The following is a 22,426-nucleotide window of genomic DNA, read 5'->3' as shown; positions in this document are numbered from 1 at the left end:
TCCAATCGAAATGGGTATGAAAATTTAATTTGGATGGCATTTTTAAGCCTGTGGTCTTATCCTCGAACAAAAGTCAGGGCCCGACTGTAAAATTGAAGAGACAGCCATTCAACGTGCTTTGAAAGTCCAACATGATTGGCCTAGCGTTGTCTTACCACAGAAACCATTTCAATGTTAAGACCAAAACTATGCCTATAGCGAAGTCTTCTCTAGGCAGTTGTTATTTAAAAACAATTGCAAAAATGTATGACTGCTGAATCTATTAGTTGTGACGTAGAATATGTTAACCCCGCCTCTTCTCCCTTATCAGGACTCGATGGGTAGGGCATGGTGAGCCGCACATTGTCTTGGAACTCCGAGGAAGCGAACAAGCTTGAGGTTGAGCTGAGCAGTGAAAGAATGTAGCTAGACAGTTCTTGCATATGCGACTCAAGTTGCCAAGAGCACCGAATAACTTCCACCGATGGCTCTCGCCAACGTCAGATGGTGATTATGCCTAGTGCCGACTCCGTTACGGGAAGAAGTTTACCAGAAGTAGACAAATATCAGCTGGATAGAGACCGAGCGGTAAGTTTTCAGTCTGATTTTGTCATCATTACAGCGCTTGTATCATTGCATTGTGTTCGAGGGAGAGGCTGTTGTACAGTGTTCTTTCATTTGATCATCATATTAACACCCGTGATACTCTCTGCTTTTTAATTCAAGTTCAGACAATTGCTTGTGAATTGATGTAGCCTAATATTATGTTATGAAAGCAATATGCCTAATGCGCTGGTGTAGGCTAATAACTCTTGGCATGCAGGCATTTGAGTCCGTCTTATAACCGTTATAGTTTAGTAGCCTATCTATAAACGAGCCTGTATCCAACCATCAAAAGCGTTTATCTTTAGACACCTCTTAACCCGCTCTGACTTCTTTTGACGTTATGTTCTCTGATCGTTTCAAAGGGCTGTCAGTTTTACCGCATATTCGGAGGGTCTCAGTATTTACATTGCCTGACTAACCTTACTCAGAGTTTTTTAGTTTTTTTTTTTCAAATGTTTTAACAATATCTGGATTGACCAATAGGCTACATGTGAAGAGCCGCCTGTCTACTATACTCGTTATTTCGTCGACACGTGATAAGTTAAATTAGTTCTTCAGATGACCAATTGATTTTTTTCGACGCCCTTTAGCTGTGATGATTCTGTCTCAAAAAGACAAATCATATTTGGCATCTGGGCGGTTTAATTATATTTCATGTAATCCCATGCATTATCAAACACATTCATCAAATAAATAAACCGTGAATTTAGATTGTAAGGTTCATAACTGGTTCAGTATTCTACAGTACCAAGTGATGCTACCAAGGGGTTGATATGGTCCCACGTTGGAAGGAATTGGACAGCAGTTGTGGTTTGTGGGCCTGTCGACAGTCAGCTGAGTCCCTTAAGGGTCATAAGGTGCAGTGCTTTAATTGCTCCAGACACTTTAGCCCTGTTATGTCTTCTCTTTTCATCTTCCCTGTACATCAGTCTTGTGGCAGGCATTTGGGGGTTTAGATATGAGTGATGGCGCTAAATGGTCTTGGCATAACATGAGAGGGCTGACTGTCTACCATCAAGGACTTTTAGAAAGCTTTCATTGATCTCATCATACACTTGCACTGCACAAGGAAAGTTTCCTCATATTTCTAGCCACAGACTCACACAGAACACGCAGCCATTAGCTTCAGTTCAAACCCACAGTGGGTTGAGAGGCCAACAGTGATGTAACATTCTTGCAACAGTGCTAATTTGTCTACTCTTGGCCTAGTGGAAAGCTTTTCCAGTGGGACCGTCAAGCAACCTGTCTTTAAACTGCCACTCAGCCATATCATGCTTGTTCCTCAAAGCAGAGGGAGCAGCGACAGGGTAATAGGTTATTGATTAGTTTATTTAGCCAGAGTTGTCGGGCGGGGCCCGTAGGAATGAGCCAGAGGTCACTCTGCATTAAGTAGAACCCCCTTACTGGTCAGCCACGAGGGGGGTGGGGGGCAACACACAGGTCACCATCTTCTTCCTAGCTGTGAGGTGTGATTTGTGTCTCTTGTCATGGAGGCCTCCTGCTTCTCATGGGAAGTCCTGCTGATAGGGATGTCTGTGTGTTTGTGTGTGTGTGTGTGTGTGTGTGTGTGTGTGTGTCTATGCCTAGAGGGTTGTTTACCTGCCAAGGCTCTCTCCTCTCCCCTAGTGAAAGTCTCTAGTTGATGTGGTTGACTTTCTAGGAATATCAGGAGTGTGGTGCCAAAGTGGGTGGGTTTACACGAAGGGGCCTCTTTACACGAATATTGCACAACCCTTTGGGGCGTTCACATGTAGGTTTTTTCATGGCTCATCCAGTTGTGGCCACACAAGACATATAGATGAGATATATAGATGAGTGTGTGTGTGTGTGTGTGTGTGTGTGTGTGTGTGATGTAGGCTGTGTGTGTGATGAAGGCTTTGTGTTCTCAACTGGGTGGGAATGTTTCAGTTCCTCTGCAGGGACCCTAATGTAATAAGCTGGACTGTGTAGATAGCTGTGAGCTTTGGGTGCCGAAGAGGAGAGCGATGATGTTGTCTAGTGTCAGCTCAACTTTGTTCATCTCTCTTTCTCTCTCTCTCTCTCTCTCTCTCTCTCTCTCTCTGCTATCTGCTCTCTGCTCTCTGCTCTCTGCTCTGTGTCTGTTCTTTGAGCAGCATCAGCCCAGATGAGAATCATCCCTCCCTGGCATAGAGGAACACAGATAGTGTTGTGTCTGTTGCAATGCAATGAAACTCACAGACGACATGGCATCAGTATGCTACATTCAAAATCACAGCATTTGTGTCTCAATGTTGTGCAGGATTTTGACAGGGAAATAAATGTGTTATTACAGGAACACAAGTTAAAGGTGCAATCTAGCCACTTTTGCAAAAATGTGATACCCTTGTAAGCGACTCACTGGCATTTAAAAAAAAATATAGCTGTAAAGACTACAGTTCACAGAGAAAAACACCACTGTTTTGGTTTGAATAATGCAAGGCTGTTGTCGCAAATGTTATTTAACCTTTTACTTTACCCTAAAACTGGCATGTTGCAGTCATCGGCCACTGTGACAATTTTCCCTGACGTGACAACTAATATATTTTCTATTATGTTAAAATGAAAAGTATCACTTGGCGATAAAAAGTACAAAAAGCAAAACAGTTTTTCAACTCTACCTGGTTACAAACCCTCTCTCTCTCCCCTTCTTAAGCATAATGTTTTGACAAGTAGGTAGAGCTGTGTGTTATATCAAAACACCTTAGTTTATTAATGAAGCATGGTCTGCACTGCCTCTCTGGTAGTTTCTGGTGTGTCTATGCATGAGGCATATAATGTCATTTGGTGGAGTCACATGGGCTATCCTTCTATCTTTTTATGACTATGCAGTCCTCTACCGAGGTCCCTTTAAATGACCGAAGCACAGCTCAAAGCACTGGTGTGGAAGCTTTGACATCTTTATTAAAATTGTACTTGCGTAAAGCCTACCTGCCAGCCAGCTTGTGAGCCAGGCACATTAACACAGCTGGCTAATCAGTTCTGTTTGTGTGTAGTGTGTGTTTTTACAGAGACTGAGGTGGGCAAGGTGGAACTCTTTCTTTGTCCTCTGTTCCTCTTAGGTGCTAGTGCTCGTAGTGGTGGTCTAGAGGGGATGTGATTCAAATTCTCAGCATTGAGATTGCTTTTATTGGCTCTCTTTAAGGTTTTGTATGAGAGTGTAAATGTCTTTGAGACAAAAAACCTGCATTGCTTGCAACTCCTCTGGGTCCATCTCTAGGTTACCTGAAATAGTGCCAGACCCATACATTATTATCTTACTTACTGAAGTGGTAGCCATATGCATATGAATATTTGGAGAGACAGAGAGTGAGTGAGAGAGAGAGAGAGATAGAGAATGACAAGAGAGGCCGGTGTGATTTAATAGTGCCTTGAGCTCACTGGTGACTTGGCGCTTGCACATTTGGGTTGTTTATCACTGCTGAGGCATCAATGGATCCCTGCTCCCTGGTTCTTCTCTGATTTACTGAGGTCTACAGATTTATCTCCTCCCGTTTATTAAGCCTCACATTCCACAGCCCCAACTGGTCTGGACAGGTTTTTCAACTCTCTGCTGTCTGTAACTACGTGTAGTCATGCCACAGGCTACAAGAGCAGATGTTTTTGTCTGTAAGCAAGTTTAGCTGGATTGTATCAATGGTACATTTTGCTCCTTTGCTGCCCCCGACCCCCCACCCTCCCCTTCCACCAATGCTAGGAAAAATATTTTGAGAGCAAACAGACCAGTGAAAAGATGAGTGATCTTTTTAGTTCTAGAAATCTAGAATGATTTCTTTGTGGATACCAACTCTTTACCACTCCATCCCATTGAAGGGGAAAAAAATTAACCGAAGCTCCTGTCTCAGTGCACCAGAACAAAAGATTACATTTTTCTCACCCTCACCCACCAGAAGCGAATCTACACGCTTGCTTGCCTGTCTGCCTGTCTGTCTGCATGCTTGAGCGGCCGCCACTTTGAATCCTAGCTGGGCCGCTAACAAAGCTGTTTCATGCACTTACTGTCACTGCCAGGGCGCAGACTTTCTTGTGCTAATTTGGGGTTTATGAGATTGTTTTTAGGACTTGGCTTATGGGGTACGGAGGCAGTATTATTGAAGGCTGTTGATATGATCTGTCCACTGTCACTTCCAGTGGAGAATGGAGATGATGAGGGCAAGATGAGGGGATCTCTCAGGGGAGAGGGCAAGAGAGAGCCGAGGCCAGGGGCACACATAGGCTGCCTGGAGGGCTGAAGACTGAACGGCTGGTTTGTCTGGAGTGGCAAGACATGAAAGGCTTCTTCTGTTTCTCTCTCCCTCCCTATCTCGCTTACTCATTCTTATGTTCTCTCTCTCTTTCGACCCCCCCCCCATCCCTCCCCAATGCTGCTCACTAAACCTAATATAAACTGCTGAACTGGTCTTGTGTAATTCCTCATTCCAAAACGTAAAAAATTCATGTTAGCGAGAACAACAAACTGTCGACGAGAAGCTCTGTTGTTCTCAAAGTTTGGAGAAGACCTGCCCTGCCAGTGTGTCATGTTTATAACCCTCCCGAGCGCAATGCCAGCTTTAGATTTGTGACGCCTCTAAAGCGTGCTTTTTTTCATGAAGATAAAAGGCAGCCATGCGCACCGAAAGCCTCTTCCTAGCCATCAGTTATGATTTCAGTACAGCCACTTGTCTTCAAAGCGAGATCTGTGATAGCACCCAGTACGCGGCTGACGCTATCTTTGTGTAACAGGCGAGCAGAATTCTTTTTTTTTACGCCCTCAGAGATAAGAAAATATACATCCACAAGACCATGAATGAACCGTTTAATTATCACAGGCAGCCATCGAGGATCACTGTGGGTGTGTGGCACACTGGAACCTGACACAAAGTTTAGGGAGCCAGTCAAATCACTTATAACAGCTTCTTATAAAATCAAGGCCAGTAAGCCTCAACGCATGATGAGTCACACCAAAAACAAGGCACAGGTGCTTTCCATCCCCGGAGCGGAGCAGAGCCGACCCGAAACCAGCCGAGCACAGGCTCAGTATGCTAGAGGTGAATGGGCTCAGGTGACACATACTGTAGTTCCGTGAGTTCTTGAAGGCTACTCATTTGGAACCCTTCCCAGGAGAACTTGTTCCGCATGCATTCTGAGCCACCTACGTGAAGTTTACTGCTTCAGGAGAAAGAAGGAAGGTGTGTGTGTGTGTGTGTGTTTGTGTGTGTGTGTGTGCGTGTATGTCCGTGTGTGTGAGTGTGCGAGCAAGAGAGGCATAACTGATTAGCTTCATGGTGAAAGCATGACCACTGCTCGATGAGTGCCCTCTAATCATGTGAACGGCCTGATGACGATTATGATTCACAGCATGAGAATGGTATCCTTCCCAGAGTCCCCATCAGTTGAGCTGAAGCGTGAACTCCAGCGTAATGAAATACTAATAGCATGACGTCAGTGCCAATGAAGAATCCCCAGGCTCCTTGGACAACAGATCCTTTTCACAGCTTGATCTGTTGTTGTTGTTGTTGCTTTTTAATGTTAATCTCGCACTCTAATCTAATAAAGTGTATTAAATGTACCCCCCCCCCCCCCCCCCCCTCTCTGTCTCTCTCTCTACATCTATGGAAGAGGTCTGGAGGTCAATCCAGTCCAACTCTGCCCCTCAGCTGTCACAGTCTAAATCCCTGAACTCCTACTGAACATTTGGTTGGCTAAACAGACTTGGGGAAATAACCAGAATGGTCCAGGTTAGGTGAGGTGACAGAGAAATGAGCTTTACAATTTTTGTGTCCACACGCCCACATGCACTTGGTCAAATCATTGTAACGCTGGGAAGCAAGTGCCACACAAGTCAGATTATTGCCGTCAGGGGCTTTGTAGTGGACTTTCCAGGGCAACAGATTTTGTTAGCCATCTTTATGAATATTTGCTGATCTTTCTGATCATCAGGGTGCTGCTGCTGCAGCCCTGACTGTAATAGATCAAATGTTCTGTATTCAGGGCTTATGCTGTGTATGTCTGTGTGTGTGAATGTGCATGCTTTTGTGTGTGTGTGTGTGTGTGTGTGTGTGTGTGTGTGTGCATGCTTGTGTGTGCAATAGAGAGCTGTTCTGTATTCAGGGCTTATGCTTCGTGTGTATGTGTGTATGTGTGTATGTGTGTGCATGCTTGTGTGTGTTTGTGTATGCATGCTTGTGTGTGCAATAGAGAGATGTTCTGTATTCAGGGCTTATGCTTGTGTGCGTGCGTGTGACGCGTGAGTGTGTGCTTGTGTGCGTGTGTGTTTGTGTGTATGCATGCTTGTGTGTGCAATAGAGAGATGTTCTGTATTCAGGGCTTATGCTTTGAGTGTGTGTGTGTGTGTGTGCATGCTTGTGTGTGTGTGTGTGTGTGTGTGTGTGTGTGTGTGTGTGTGTGTGTGCACGTAGGTGACATTTTTCTTTAAGCATGACTAGAAGAGGCACTCTTTGAGGAAAAAAATGGTAGCCTGTGCAAGCAGTTCTGAGGAAGCCAGCCCTGCAATGAAAGGGGTAATTCCAGTGAAAGTGATGGATCACATCTTTCTCCCTAAAGGACCCAGACAGTCTCAATTCTCTTGAATGGTTAGCGTAGGCCATGTTTGGTGGTGGAATCAAATCTTTCTGTGTCAGGCAACGCCTCAGTTCAGTGAGAGTGCGAGGGAGAAAATGCTGTGAATTAGCCTGCAACAGTTCAGGATTGACTACATCAGCGCACTGTTCAGGAAAGCCATTAGAAAAGATGGATTATCGGTTAAGCTCGTTTCGAATGGGTGGCTGGAGGAAGCCAGGCAGGTAATGGGTATTGCTACAAATCACAGTTCAATTAATGGTTTGCTTTCGGGGGTCACAGACCGCATGGCTTCAGTGAGGGAATCCATACCCAGATAAAAGAGTTCACCTCTGTTAGAGTGATGAGAATATCAGTGGCGTTGATGATCTTGTCCATTGTTTTGTTGACTTGCTGCCATTGGGTTCATTTGTCCATCACGCTGCAGCTCTCTAATGACGGCTGATTAATCCCATCCTGTTTGTTTCCAACTTTGGTGGTGTGAAGCCATGCTGGCATCTGGGGTGTGTCTCTGTTCATATTTTTATGTTTAGGTGTGTGTGTGTGTGGGGCGGGGAGTGTGCTTGTTCAGTCTGTTGTAATCAGTGTCCTGTGGAGAGAGACCGAAGAAGGAAAGAGGCTGGAAGGAAATCAAATGAAGAGAGAGAGAGGCCCTGGGAAGGACGAACAAGAGAAAAGGGGCCTGTTGTGATGGGTCACACTGTGCTGTTGTGATGGCTCACAGTCTGCTGTTTTTCAGGCTCGACTGGCAGGCCGTCTAATTGCGGTTCCCCTCACCTGCCGGCCTAATGCTGCATGTTCAGACCAGCTTTAGAGGGCAACCATTCAAACACAAAATCTAATCCAGGGGCGTATGCTCCAATGTGTTTTTGTGTGTGTGTGTGTATTAATTTTCTCCATGCGTGTGTGTGCTTGTGTGTGTGTGTGTGTGTGTGTGTGTGTGTGTGTTTATGAAAGTGCTCCATATGTGTGTGTGCTTGTGTGTGTGTGTGTGTGTGTGTTTATGAAAGTGCTCCATATGTGTGTGTGCTTGTGTGTGTGTGTGTGTGTATGTATGTATGTATGTGTGGGATGTTTGACTTGGCTTGTTGGTTTAGGTGGAGGCTGGAGATTTGGGTCAGCCCGCTGATTTTCTCTCGGTGTGTATGTATGTTCATCTGAGGCTTCCCTTCTAGCAGGCTGTGTGTTCTAGTCTGGCTGTAATGAATTTCCCTTTGTAAGATTACCTGTTAAGCTGTCAGTTTAGGGAACTTCATTGTTTTGTTCTTGCTCTTTTTCATTTGTGTGTGCGCATGTGTGTATCAGTGTGTGCGTGTCAGGGTATGCAAGTGTGTGTGTGTCTGTGTGATGTGTGGGTTTGTGCTGCTTTCAGCAGAACTCGGTCAAAGCTGTCTTATCCCCTGGGGCATCCGTTGAGGACATTGGCAGTTGAACTTCACGCCATGTTAGTCTCAAGACATCAGTGCACATCCTCAGCTTTCAGGGGAGAGATTTTCCTTACAGGCTTCGTCTCGTAATGCAGAGACACTACAGCCACCAGTAGACCACCAGCCTTCATTTAAAGGGGATGTGATTTTTTTTTTTTCATCTGCCAACTGTCTAGCAGTCCACGGCCCGACTTGGGTGTCTTTGCTTTAATGCTTCCAGACTCTCTGGCTAATGCTGTAAGCCTGCTAGTTAAGTGCAGTGATGCAGTGTGAGCGAAGGGAATAGATTTCTGAAGGTCACCTAGGACATAGATGTCAGTTAGACCGATGATGCATCATCAGGTCCCTCTGGTTCTAGGGTTATGGATTAGAAAGGGTTAACAAGGGGTTAAAAGCATGTGCCACAGACGTGACTTGAAATATAGCTGAAAAATAGCCTCAGGCTTATTTTAATTTGCAGCATTTTCAGTTCAAATTAGTTTTTGTACTCCATTACTTCCACAATAGCTGAATTGCTTTGTGCTTCGGCAGGGTGCAAAAAAATAAATGTTTTATTGCCCATTAAAAATAACTCAGTTATGAGAACATTAGAGATAGCTCTGATGTGCTGCAGAGAGACATCTCACTTCTGTTTTTGTGTTGGTGTGGCCAGGCAGCTACCAACAGCCTATACTCCTATCTGAATCAACACACAGTCCAGGAAGGGTTTTCTTGTGTGTGTGTGTGTGTGTGTGTGTGTGTGTGTGTGTGTGTGTGTGTGCACAAACGTGTACGTGTACTTGCCTATGTTCCTCGCATAGAGTGCGTTTCCTCAGTCCCTCCTCTCATGTCACAGGCTCAGTCCATATATATCACATCCATGAGCAGCAGCTTACCCAGAGACTCTCAGCTGCATGGATGCTGATAGCAAGAGTGGTGCTTTAAAGCCATTTTGACCCTGAATGGTATAGAGGACCGTATAAGAGTACATTCTTGTCTTCATGGTGGATGTAAGCACTAGTTCCCTCATGTACTCGTGAGATATAATGCCAAAGATACCCCAGCACAATTTACAATGGCTGTTTTTTCAGCACTGCTGCCTTGAGCTCTGTTTTTATGTGCCATTGGATTGGTATAGACATTTCAAGGACAGTAAATCCGTTCATCACTTCCACTCAGGTTCAGGCCACACTCTGTCATGGTTGAGCATAGACTAATGTACCTATCTTTGTAATGTAATATATTGTCAATACATTGTGATCTATGTCTGGCTTCACAAAATTAAAGATGCAAATTAAAGAAGTATTTTCGGTGACTTAAATTATTACACAGAAATATTAATATTAATATGAAATATTAATGTGTACACACTTCATAAGTTTGAGCCATTGTATACATGTAATTACTGTCATGAAATGGTCTCCTGAGATTGTCTGCCTTGACCTCCATGGCACTCGCTCTGTTGCAGCAGTGTCTACCTCCCAGATTTGAACACATCCATTAGCGGTTGTTTTGGTGGCATTGGGAAAATTAAATTCCTAAATGACGACTTTGCTGCAGGGAAACGGAAATTGAGTTTCCTGACACAGCTGACATTATTAGATATGCCCTTTTATTTGACTAGGCATTTGAATGATGACCGCCTCCAGCAGTGTCAATATCAGGACATGGCATGGCTTGCTGCTTTGCTTTCAATATAATCTACTTTGAAATTATTATTCTTTTGCGGTGTGCAAGATGAGCGGTATGTTCGGTTTTGTATTTGTATGATGCGTTGTATTTAAATGTATTGTGAGGTAATGTAGTTAGGACAATAGCCGTGCAGGCAAATATGGCTGACTGTTAATTTGCATTCTTTGAAAGATAGTGAAGGAGACCACTGTTCATCCATCTAATTACAATCACATACCTGTAGGTGATTAGAATTGAGTCAGGAAAGACTAGACTAGACTAGACGCCCCACTGCCTCTTCACAAACAGCCCTCAGCTCACCTCCTCAGTCTGCCTGGGAAAAGCCTCAGCCATCAGCCAGTCATTATGTAAGCTTCCACAGGCACTCCTCACGCCCTGTCCGTTATGATGGCCTGATTCAGTCAGTATAGGATGGAGGGAGGTAGTCATGTGCCTTGCTTGTTCAGCCTCCTTCTACTTCTTGTAACCCCCAGGCTTTCCTGTCCGCTCAGGTTATGTGAGGACACACACACACACACACACACACACACACACACACACACTCACTCACTGCCTCAACAACAAGAGTCCCATACGTCTAAACATGGATGCAAAGCTAGCTTTGTGTGTGTCTGTGTGTTTTCCCTTTTGCTGTTCCATGACATGACCACTTTATACATGCCACTGTGTCAGGGCACATGCCCATATGCTTGCATTCAACACCACACACACTCCCCCCCCCCCCCCCCCCCCCCCCTTTCCCTTCCATGTTCAATGCCTTGGGCTGGTGTGTATTTTCTTCCCGGCGGCGTGTGAGACATGTGAAGCGTAACGGTCAGGTTTGTAATGAATCCTGCTGTGAAACCGACCTGACGCAGATGTCAGGATCTGTCACCCTCCCCCTCGGACAGTTAATCGGGCAATGATGTAGGCACTAACAAGATGATTTCACACTTTCATAAATAAATAATAACTTGTCACGCAAATTACCGTGTTGGACTCCTCAGTCTAATTCTGGCTGAAGACTGGCTTTTACGGGCTTGAGTAGTCTAGACACTTGTGACAGAAGAATGTAATAGCTGCTGCATTCACCATAATAGGCTATCAGACCCACAGCATTTTACCCATGAGAATTAGGCTTGTGTTTAAATTGAATGATGACTATATTGGGATCGAGGACACATAGTCCGAAAGAGGGAAGCAAAGTGGGAGAGTGAGCCAAGTGAACGCAGCGGAGATGGGTTCTTAATTCTGTCTCCCGACCCTTATTTGATATATGTCGGTCACATGGTTAGGCATCTGTTCAATGCAGTGCCTTATCTATTGGCGAAAAGGTCTGCTTGGTAGGAGAGTAGCGTCTCATCTTGCCATAATAGAGTGAGATGTCAGAGATGTATAATCTGTGGCTGGGGTGCCCCTCGGGTCCGCTGCCTCATTTCCTCTCTCATCTGCTGTTTTTAGACTGCCGTCGAACGCTGACTCGGCAGAAAAAAAGTTGCCTAAATCAGTATTGTCCCTCCCGCAGACGCAGTGCTGGTGTTTTGTGTCGCCAGAAGTTCGCAGGCTGTCGCACTAGTGCTTGATGTGAAACGAAAGAAAGAGAAATGGGGAGGGGGGAGGCAGAAAAGAGAACAAAGAGAAACAAAGTGTGCGGATATCAGCATATTTAGTCATGCCTTCACTTCCCTCTCATACTCTTCCGTCTGTGACTACGGTCACTTGACCTTGCCATGTTGGGGGGGGGGGGGGGGGGGGGGGGCGGACCAGTTGGCTGTGTCCGCTTGCACTGACCCAGTCCTGTAACTGATGATGTGATGCTGATGCATAGCCAAAGCTGTTAAACTCCCATATTGAAGCTGCAAGTGCTCTCTCCATCTCTCCCTCTGTTACTTTCTTTCTTTCTCTCTCTCTCTCCCTCTCTCTCTCTCTCTCTCTCTGTCTGTGGGCTTCTTTCCAGATCAGCCGTATTGCATTAATCAACTGAGGAGTGTCTCATGAAGTCATATCCTGTGTGTGGGTTTTCTTGTGTGTGTGTGTGTGTGTGTGTGTGTGTGTGTGTGTGTGTGTGTGTGTGTGTGTGTGTGTGTGTGTGTGTGTGTGTGAGTGGTTTTGGCCCTCATCTTCACCACCTAGCCCCAGAGGAATGAGTGAAACGGGCTTTGGCAGTCTTGCCTCGTCCGCGACTTTTTAATTTCTCTTCCTCCGGTGGCTTTCCGCTCACAGACCTGAGAGGACCACAACCTCTGCCAAGGACACAAATAACTTTGGCCACTTTGTCAGCCAGCAACTTTTCTGAAGATTGACCTGGCGGCATGATGTAAAGCCCTCTGTTCCATCTGTCTAAACATTAACACGTTTTTACTTTGAACTCTGTCCATAGTTTCCTCTGATAGAGGCAAAGGGCAAGGACTCGACGTGCGCGAAGCCTCTGCTCTACATCATGGGGTCCGTCGCCTATACATTGTTCGTGAACATGTGAATTGTTCCTTTAAATGTTTTGTATGCCTGAAGAAATGTATTCTTTTCCACCTTTCAGTTAACCCAGCATAAAAGGTTTTAGTTTTTTGTGTAGACAACATGCTTGGTATTACTTTTGGTTTAGTCCACAGAAACTGGAAATGGGCATGCCTCTCCAAAAATCTGTAACATGGTGATTCACCAGTAGGATCCTGCCATGACTTGTGATTTAATCTCCGCAGTAGACTGGCACAAGAAGCAGATGTAGAGCAATCTGCACTATGAACCAGAGGCCCTTTACACTCTCTCTCAACAATCTGTGGGGTCTCGTTGATCACCCAAAGCACATTTTAGAATCGGATTAGCAACCTGATTACAAAATTCTGATTATGATTCAATGTGGTCTATTAATCTCCCTCCCTCCCGCACACACACACACACACACACACACACACGCACATTAGTCTTCATTCAGCTGTGTTGTGTCAAGTGTTTTCATGCACTGCTTTCGGGTAAAACTCACTTTTCTCCATGTGCGGTCCAAGGCAGCCACTACTTGAGCTTGACTAGCTCGGATCTCTCAATGAGACGGCAGTAGTCAATCAACCAACTGTTCAAGTGTTAATCACTGCCCTTTGTAGAGAGGAACTCCATCCTTAATTAACACTAAAAGAGAGGCCTGCTTACTACAGGACTGTCGACTGAACAAAGACTGGCTGTTACTTATCCACCATTCAGGGTGCAGCACTGTTTTCGGTATCCGCTGTCTGAATTTGCAGATGTGCAGGTAAATAAGAAGAACAAATAGCACAGGGCTACACCCAGGGCTAATTATAACAAACACAGAGGGAAACGGCTCTTGTTTGTTGGGGAGGATTTCCAGCTATATGAGGAATTTCAGAAAGCTGACCTTTTCATGTCCTCGTACTCATCAACAGAGGTTGCTTTTTTTGTCTGTCTGTCTGTCATTGTGCATGGTGAACACATGTGCTTTAAATCTCACACGGCCACTTGGTCTTAGTTCCTCTCTCTCCTTCTCTTTCTCTCTCTCTAACACACACACACACTAACACACACACACACACACACACACACACACACACATACCTTGTCTCAAATCCATTACGAGCACAATAGTAGCCTTTTCCTCAGCCATTATCACTCAATTATGTTTGCCCTTTCAAACCCGCCAGATAGCTTTGGCCTACTCTGATAGCTAGGCACATTGCTGTATCCGCCATAGCGGATACTGATTTAACCTTTTTTTAACCAGGCCCACATTTGTGTTGATATGTCACACACCAGAGGATCTGGAGAGCTATGAATGTGAGGGCCTAGTCTAGAAGTTCACGCAAGCTCTAGAAGGAACACACTGTTCCGGTCCTAGTTTATCACCGTAACATGATTTTAGACGGTCTAATGCGATTAGAGAGGTCACAGAATTGTGCTAGCCCAGAACAGCCTCCCTATGGAGGGCTCACAGTGCCCATCTTTGTCCGCTAGGCTATATGCCTACTGTCATGGTATGGCAACGCAAGGCAGGCTCTCACGTACGTGTTTTGTTTGTAGAAGAGGGGTCATTCCCAGTGCTGGGCTCACAGATCATTTTCATGGGACTGAAATGGTTTTCACAGTCTTGCGCATTGTGCACCCATCAGCAGTAAATTGCAAACAGCTTGGAATGTTTGCTGTTAGTATGACACAGTGCAATAACCCGAGGGGAATGTATATGCACGTATGGAAGCCTCAACAATGTGCCCCCTTGAAAAACGGGTTCCACATAACACTGCTGCAACGCAGTGCCAAAAGTCCCGGCTATTAGGTAACAAATCTCGTCAGGGGCAAATCAACTGTGAGAGTAAAGCCATCACAGAGACAAAGAGAGACTAAGAGGGAGATACTGGTGGAGGGGGGAAGGAGTGAAAAAGAGGGCAAGAGAAAGGGGGAAGCTGAGTGGATTTCCTCCAGAATGCCATTATGTTTCTGGGCTCGTTATTGTATCGTGCCTGTTGAATAGCTTAACCTGGTCATGGACCGGGGCGTTCCGTTCCGTGGGCTGGATACATTGTGTGCTAATGGGAGACACCAGTGGTGGTATAGCATGACTGCCAAAACAGGATGTTTTTTTGCGCGGACTGCAGTTTCCTTGAGACGGTTATAAAAGTGGAACTTGCCCAAGCTGAGACGCGAGGTCTCAGATTGTGCTCTCTGTGCATCCCTGAGAAGGAGGGGTGGAGAGGAGGAAGGGGGGTTGGAGGCTAGACGGGTGCTATTATAAAACAGTATGCTATGCTAACACACTCTGGCTTTTATGTAACACTTTTGAGTACCTTTGTCCTTCGACACTGCACATCTTTTTGTTTCGTGTAGGGACTTGTTCACAGATGGCACTATCATTATGCCTGTCCGGGAGATTGAATGGTTCGCCAAAGAGAAGAGTGTGTTGTTTTTGTTATTGTGACTCCTTTTTCTCAAGAAAAACAAATGAGATGTTGGAGTGTGTGTCACTCTTTGTGAGGCACTGAATTACTCAGGAATTCCCTTCGTATGAAATGGAAACCACCAGTTTCTTTATCATCCTTCAAAGGAGAGAATCTCAGTACATATTGCCAATGGCAAATTTCCTAATTAAGCAGCTCATCTTTGTTAGAAACAAAGATAAAGACTTGCATTTTTAACCTTAAGGCACACGTTTGAAATAATCCTATGCATCGATATATAAATATTTAGACAGATAATAATGTATTCATGTTTTCAATTAGGTTATTCAGTTAATAATAATAAATAATAGTCTGTTCAGAGCTATATTAATATACTGTATGTCTAAGTATAAATAAATAAATCATTTATGGAACTTAAATTCAATAGTAAAGAGATTCAGTCAAATATATTAATGTATAAATAAGGCTATGGGTGATCTCTTACCTATTTATCATGTAACGTTACTATATTAATAGCAATTATTCACAATATTCACACACACGCACTCACACACATACATAATATTCTCAATTCAATATTCTCAATTCTATTCTGATCAGTTCAATCAATTTCTCATTAACTTAGTCCGAAAGGTCCAGCTCCCCAGCTACTCTGGTTGAGGGCATTATCCAGAGTGAGGAACAGGAAGAAGTTGCATAGTCCAAAGTCCAAGGGAGAAAAATCCAAATGTCCAACGAAACATCCCATAATAAAATAAAATAATAGGACCTCCAAGCTAAGGAAAATAATCGAATCTTTTAATCTTCATTTTCGTCTTAATTTTTCTCTTTGCTGTGTTGATTTGATTGATCTGTATCTTAACTGAAATAACCATGTGTATTTGAACTTGCTGTTTACATTCAAATATGTGTAAATAGATACGTATCAATTGGTTTGCTTACTTTCGATACTTATTAAATATAAAGTATTCATTATAATAATTATTTGAATGATACATTTAACTGATTACGTGTTTGTGTGTGTGTGTGTGTGTGTGCTCCTCTCCTCAGATGGATCAGAGCGACGGTGGTTACGTGCTCAGTATCCCCGTGCCGCACATGCGGCGCGGCGGCTCCGACACACACCTGGAGCTGGAGCGCAGTGTGTCGTCGGCCTCCTCGTCGTACAGCGAGCTCTTCCCGGACTTCCGCCGCAGCAGGGCGGGCCTCAGCAGCCTGCAGCAGAAGGTGCTGAAGGTGACGGAGCAGCTGAAGATCGAGCAGACGGCGCGCGACGAGAACGTTGCCGAGTACCTCAAGCTGGTCAACAGCGCCGACAAGCAACAGGTGGCGCGCATCCGCCAGGTGTTTGAGAAAAAGCACCAGAAGTCGGAGCAGACCATCGCCAACCTGCAGCGTAAACTGGAGCAGTACCACCGGCGCCTGAAGGACTGTGAGAGCAGCCAGAACACCTCCCACTCCTCGCCCTCCACTTTGAGGCACAACACGTCCAACGCCTCGAGCAACGCCTCGCCGCCCTGCCTGGTCAAGGGCAAAAGCCACCCCCCGAGCAGCAAGGGGGGCCTGAGAGACATGATGAGCAGCGGGCGCCACCCGACCCTGGACAAGATCAAGACCATTGGGCCGGGCGTGTCGCTCTCGCCGCCCTTCTTCTTCAGCAAGCCGCGCGAGTTTGCCAACCTCATCCGCAACAGGTTCGGCAGCGCCGACAACATCGCCCACATGAAGACCTCGCTGGAGGTGCCCTCGGGCTTTCAGCAGGAAGGGGAGGCCAGCCGGGCACTCAGCAGCAGCACCAACATGGTGGACAAGCCCAAGTACCCCAGCGACGACGAGTGCTCTACGGGTACCTCCGTGTCAGCCGACAGCAATGGAAACCCCCTCTTGGAGCCCGCCGAGGGCCAGGGGCGTGTGGAGCTCCTACAGGAGGAGGTGCGGGAGATCCACGAGAGGCAGTCCAACCTGGCCGACGACATGGAGACCCTGAAGGAGCAGTTCAAGAACGACTACGGTTTTCTCACACAGGCGCTGCATGAGGAGAAATTCAGGTAGGCAATGAACTCCACTCTGGCCAAGGACTCCTAACTGCCCTCATACTTTGGTGTAAATTGATCAGGCAAATAGATCAGGTTGTGCAAATGCATCAACCCATCAACCCAGCCATTGTCAAGGTTGTGAAATGCATCAACCCACCCATTGGAAAAAAAACATCATGATGGCTCTATCTTCATGTCGATCTTCATCTGACTCTCTCTTTCCTTGATAGATTTGAGAGGCTGGAGGACCAGCTGAACGACCTGACGGAACTCCACCAACACGAGATGGCCGATCTGAAGCAGGAGCTGGCCAGCATAGAGGAGAAAGTGGCCTATCAGGCCAATGAGCGAGCCAGAGACCTCACGGTACCTAACCACTCCCACCCGATTCACCACCTAAAAGAATGATTATTTAGGATCAGAGTAAAAGCACTTCCATGGGTGTATATGCCCATTATATTCACTCATCACTGATTCTTCATCTGTTCTGCCTCCCTCTGTTCTACCTTTTAACCTGTAATTAACACTAGATGCAGAAAAACACATTTCCCCTCTGTACACTTCCTGTGTATTTCTATTTGCAGAATTATGTTTTGCCCAGACACGCTATGTAGGCATATATACAGTATATATATACATATGTGTGTGGGTGTGTGTATGTGTGTGTGTGTATGTATATATATATATAGAATAAAGAAAATATAAATATAGAATATATATATGTCTAAATATATTCTATGTATTAGCCAAATGCTCTGTTGTCAGTCTGGTGTGGCAGTGATTTTATTTGCTAATGTTCAGTGATATTCAGACTTGTTGTCAAGCTAACTGTTTAGGCTTAAGGTCAGGCTAACTTTTGTTGTCAAGGTAACTATCTGCTCTGTTTTTAACTCTGTTCTTTTAACTCTTTCTCTCCTGCGCAGGAAGCTCTGGAGACGTGTCAGACGCGGGTGTCCAAGCTGGAGCTGCAGCAGCAGCAGCAGCAGGCCGTGCAGTGGGAGAGCAGTGGCGACGCCCGCGTGCTCCTGGGCCGCTGCATCAACATCCTGCTGGCGCTGGCCACTGTGGTGTTAGTGTGTGTCTCCACGGCGGCCAAGTTCACGGCGCCCATGCTCCGCAGCCGGCTGCATGTGCTGGTGACCTCGCTGGGCCTGCTGCTGCTGGCCTTCTGCTGGAAACACTGGGAGCAGCTGCAGTGCGCTCTGGAGCGCCTCATGCTGCCCGGGTGAGAGCGCCACCTTCTGGTGGGAAATGAAAACGGTTGCTCTCAGGAACTGGGAAAAGGATTATGGTTACATGGCAGCATAATGGTGAAGGCAACAGCATCTTCATCACCACCACCATTCACATCACCACTAAGGGAAGAGGCCCCTAGTGCTGTCAAGGGTGTTTTTGGAAGGATGTCTGATTTGATTTGTACTGTGCTCAGGGGAGTACCCTTCCTATACTGTCTGGTTGGAGGGAGATTATGAAAAATGTGATTCAACCTCATTCTCATGTCTTTCTCTAAGTCTTTCTTTCTTCCTTACTCCCTCTATCTCTGTCTATTTTCACTCCTCTCTACTGTCGCCAGGAGATGAGATGAGATGAGATGAGATGAGACGAGACGAGACGAGACGTGTTATTCTCTAGACTAGAACAAGATTGGTGTCAGTTTGGTGGTATCTGTTTTTACTGGACCAGTTGAGGAAAGTGCAATATCTTTTACCTTTTTTTTAAACTTTTTTTTTTAACATTCTGGTGAAATTGTGTGCATGTTTTTTAAACACTTTACTATCAAACACTCATGGAAACACATGGCAGAGAGAGAGGGTTAGGTGGTGTTTATTCACCCAGTCTATTTGGACATCACTCACAGGGCCCCGTTGGCGGACTCAGGTCGCCCTCTCCCGCGCTCTCCTCTCTCCTTATATGGACACCTACTGGACTTAGCCCTACACTGCGCTCAGCAATGCATCATCACACTGACTCTACCAGCAGAACCAAGTGGAAAAAATAGACTTCAAGGCAAAGATGTTTTTTCTTTTATTGTGTTTAATGCGGTCCTCACTCATCACACAACCTGCCCTGCCTGGACCAGCAGAAGTGTGGAGAGAGAGTGCAGAGCCCCGACACCCTGACCTTGCTCGCTGAAGCGGTGCCGTGTCGTCACTACTGCTCAGACGAATGTTCGGTGCCCGACGTCAGCGAGACGAAGCAGGGTTCCTGTGGAAACATTTATTAAGACTGTGAGACGGTTCAAGCCTGTGGAGTATTTTTATACATGTCTGGGTATCCTGAATGAAATATAAGGTTCATTTTTAAGCAACACTTGTGTTTGTGTCAATTTTGCAGTTATAATTATGTTGTTCAGCCCAGACATCCAATTAGTACAAAGGTTTATATTTTCCATGTAATATGTCCATTATATCAATGTAATATACTGTATACATTGTCCATATAATGGGAAAATAGCCAATTTTTATAGCAAAAATCCATAATGCAGTCTTACTATATTTTAAAAGTAATTCTTCCAACAAATAATCTGTCAGTTAGTTGTTACTGTTGACAGGTAAGAATGCCAAAATAAGCTTAGTGTAAGGGGTAGGATTATGTGGTAATACAGTTCAAGCTAGAACTGGAATTGGTATGAGGTGAGTCATCTTATGGAGTTATTCCAGAGGCCATGTAGTGTCTGAATAGTTTGTTGATTATTGTTGACCACTAGATTGGGCTATTCAAATGAAACCCCTACTGTGATACTTAATATGATAATGCTATGATCAACCCAGCGCATCAATACACAAACACTTGCCACTTCAGCCATGTGACCACTAAGGGGTGCTATTACACTACCAGTGAAGCCAAGCAAGGTTGTTCTACAAACACGCTGCCATGTATAACTTCTGTTTACAGCCATCTAGGGTCTAAGGTGTATTACTCATCAATCCAAATAGAAAAAAAAAATGTTTTGTTGGATGGATATATTACAAACAATATCAAAATATGTTGGCTGCGCACTGTCACCAGGCAGTGATCCAATTATATTCAATGACTCAATTTTCGCAACGGTGGCTTTAAATGTGGCGTGTCATTTTCTAACAAAACATATTAGCACTCTCTTGAGGGCACCTTCATCAGATGGAAATAGCATGGCTTGATGGACCCAGATGATTTAATCACACTTCACTTCAAAGTCATTAACTTTACAAACCCCCCACTGGAACATGCCAGAATCATACTTCCCCACAGTGGTAGGATTCCTCCCATACATAGCAATGAAAAACACACTGTGTTTATTGTTTACCTTGCAATGCAGCTGTTGTCTTTACAGGAATCGGATGAGTTCCCAGGGAAGTTTATGACTAGAGAGAAACACACTTTGCAACACTCTCAGTCTGAACTGGCCCCACTGGTCCTGATAATCATGTGTGTGTGTGTGTGTGTGTGTCTCTGTCTTGGTCTGTGGAGACCGTATGCTGGATGCCAGATTTGTAAATGCAAGCTGCCTGACAGAAGCAGAAGATCAGGGCTCTGGGAGCCAGGAAGTGTTATCTAGATTTTTCTGCTGCCATCTCGCATGCCCTGTGCCCACACACAGAAATGTTGCAGTGCTGTCTTATAAGACACAGATTCATAGATAAGGATCTGTTCTCTGTGTGTGTGTGTCTGTGTGTGTGTCTAGGAATGAATGTGCAGTAACACATGCATGCGTCATTGAGTCTGTGTGATAACACGTCTATTGTCCAGTGTGTGTGTGTGTGTGTGTGTGTGTGTGTGTGTTCTCACTCGCATGCGTGCATATGTATTTGTGTATCTAAGTGGCTCTATATGCTCGCACATATGCATGCTATCCTACGCATGTGGAACGACCATCAACATGTCCTGTGGTTTACAAGCACACTTAACCTGCAGGGTGAGCGAGAGAGAGCAGGCTTCTCAGGTTCTGATTGACCCCTATTTGCACTACAAAACGGATCCATCTGTCCAGTGCAGCCCAGCAGGGGAAGTGCAAGGGGAGCAGGGGGGGTGGGGGGGGGTGAGGACAGTGAAGGATGGGGAGTGCTTAGGACACAGCTCGTAATAAGCCAGTAATTAGCAGAGTCTCGCTCCCTTTAGACAGGAGAAGGAAGGCTTTGATGATCCTCTTCATGTTGGCATGGTGACCACTGGAGGATTGGGTAAGGGCCGAGGGTATGGAGTGGTGGGGGCGGCGTGTTGGTTGAGATTAGATTGAGGTAGGTTAGCGTGAAGGGGGGAAATGAGCAAGGACGTTTCAGTGTGTGTAAGTGTGTGAGTGTGTGTGAGAGAAATGCGATGGGAAAGGTCTGACCTCTCCCTTGGTGCTGCTGTGTGGTATGTCCTTTGGCAGTATGTTCCCTGTGAGCATAAGACGCTGCGCTGGTCCAGTGAAATCCCTCCCCCCCCAACTTCCTGTTGACATCTGTAAGCACCAGTCTTCCTCTCCAATAAATGATGCTACCCCTTATTGAGTCATCTTGCTTTTCAACTGTGATAGTTGCGAAGCAATATTGCGAGCATTGGTGTGTGCTTTGTTTAGCTATGAAGTATAATCCATCGCAAAGTGCCCTAATTCTACTTCATTTCCCTTCAGTTGCCTAGCAACCGCTCCCTGCTGCAGAAATGCTTCAAGTGAAATGCTGCTCCATATTTCCAGGGTGCTGTGTTTGTTTTCCTCTTTGTGTTTTCTAAAAGTAGGGGAACTTACGTCAATTCTGCCATAGTATCCTTTCAATATGGAGACATTTCAAACTTCCCAGATCCTAGTCAACTTGATTAAAGTAATGAACTGAATGCCGTGGAAATGGAATACATTCAAAAACGTACCCCAGGTGTACTGTTTTCTGATTCTTTTGGTTTAGAGATGGTTGGCTTTAATCTTTGAAAAAGATGAAAGCACAATGCTTATGAAATGAATGTATGCTGAATAAAAATGGAGTCCCACTGAGGCAAGAGAAGCCCAGAAATAAGAATATGCCAGCGGACCCATGCAGAGAGACACTTGCTAAAATATTTACTTCTCTCTGAGTCCATATTGGATTTGGCTTTAATCTCACAGCACACGCAGCTAGATGTCATCAGCCACTCCCCTGGTCCAGTGTCAACATTCCTCATCTGTCCAACTCGTCTGTGCACTAAGTCTCAGAGATGAAGTTGATCCAGACACAATCACCCTCAGGACTGCCACTGAATGTGTGCGTGTGTGTGTGTGTGTGTGTGTGTGTGTGTGTGTTTCTCATGGAATCTGGCGGTCATTGTGCTGCCAGGCTGATTC

At 45.3% G+C, this 22,426-nt stretch overlaps 2 protein-coding genes across 2 annotated transcripts in view; both read left to right on the top strand.

The window, feature by feature from the left end:
- Positions 1 to 456: 456 nt before the first annotated feature.
- On the top strand, positions 457 to 19,261 carry LOC308368552 (transmembrane and coiled-coil domain protein 3-like). The gene is made up of 4 exons (XM_080842746.1): positions 457 to 567; positions 16,166 to 17,163; positions 17,382 to 17,517; positions 18,075 to 19,261. The coding sequence occupies exons 1-4, from the start codon at positions 484 to 486 to the stop codon at positions 18,378 to 18,380; spliced, it is 1,524 nt and encodes a 507-aa protein (XP_080698872.1). The 5' UTR covers positions 457 to 483; the 3' UTR covers positions 18,381 to 19,261.
- Positions 19,262 to 21,289: 2,028 nt separating this feature from the next.
- ccdc136a (coiled-coil domain containing 136a) overlaps positions 21,290 to 22,426 on the top strand; it is a gene marked incomplete at its 5' end in the record, with an annotated part of 18,460 nt that continues 17,323 nt past the window's right edge. Inside the window, one exon of the mRNA XM_080841774.1 lies at positions 21,290 to 21,324. Within this exon, the coding sequence (XP_080697900.1) occupies positions 21,290 to 21,324 (35 nt within the window). The remainder of the gene's footprint in view (positions 21,325 to 22,426) is intronic.

This window comes from Sprattus sprattus, assembly GCF_963457725.1.
Source record: "Sprattus sprattus genome assembly, chromosome: 7".
NCBI lineage: Eukaryota > Metazoa > Chordata > Actinopteri > Clupeiformes > Clupeidae > Sprattus > Sprattus sprattus.
The sequence above is the reverse complement of the archived record's forward strand: the minus strand, read 5'-3'. Positions and strand labels throughout refer to the sequence as shown.

What these genes read in the sequence shown, in the direction of transcription:
- LOC308368552 (XM_080842746.1), top strand. Translation starts at nt 484, where the DNA reads ATGGTGATTATGCCTAGTGCCGACTCCGTTACGGGAAGAAGTTTACCA. An exon ending in AGCTGGATAGAGACCGAGCG is followed by an intron (nt 568 to 16,165) that starts GTAAGTTTTCAG and finishes TCCTCTCCTCAG; the next exon opens with ATGGATCAGAGCGACGGTGG. An exon ending in AGCGAGCCAGAGACCTCACG is followed by an intron (nt 17,518 to 18,074) that starts GTACCTAACCAC and finishes TCTCCTGCGCAG; the next exon opens with GAAGCTCTGGAGACGTGTCA.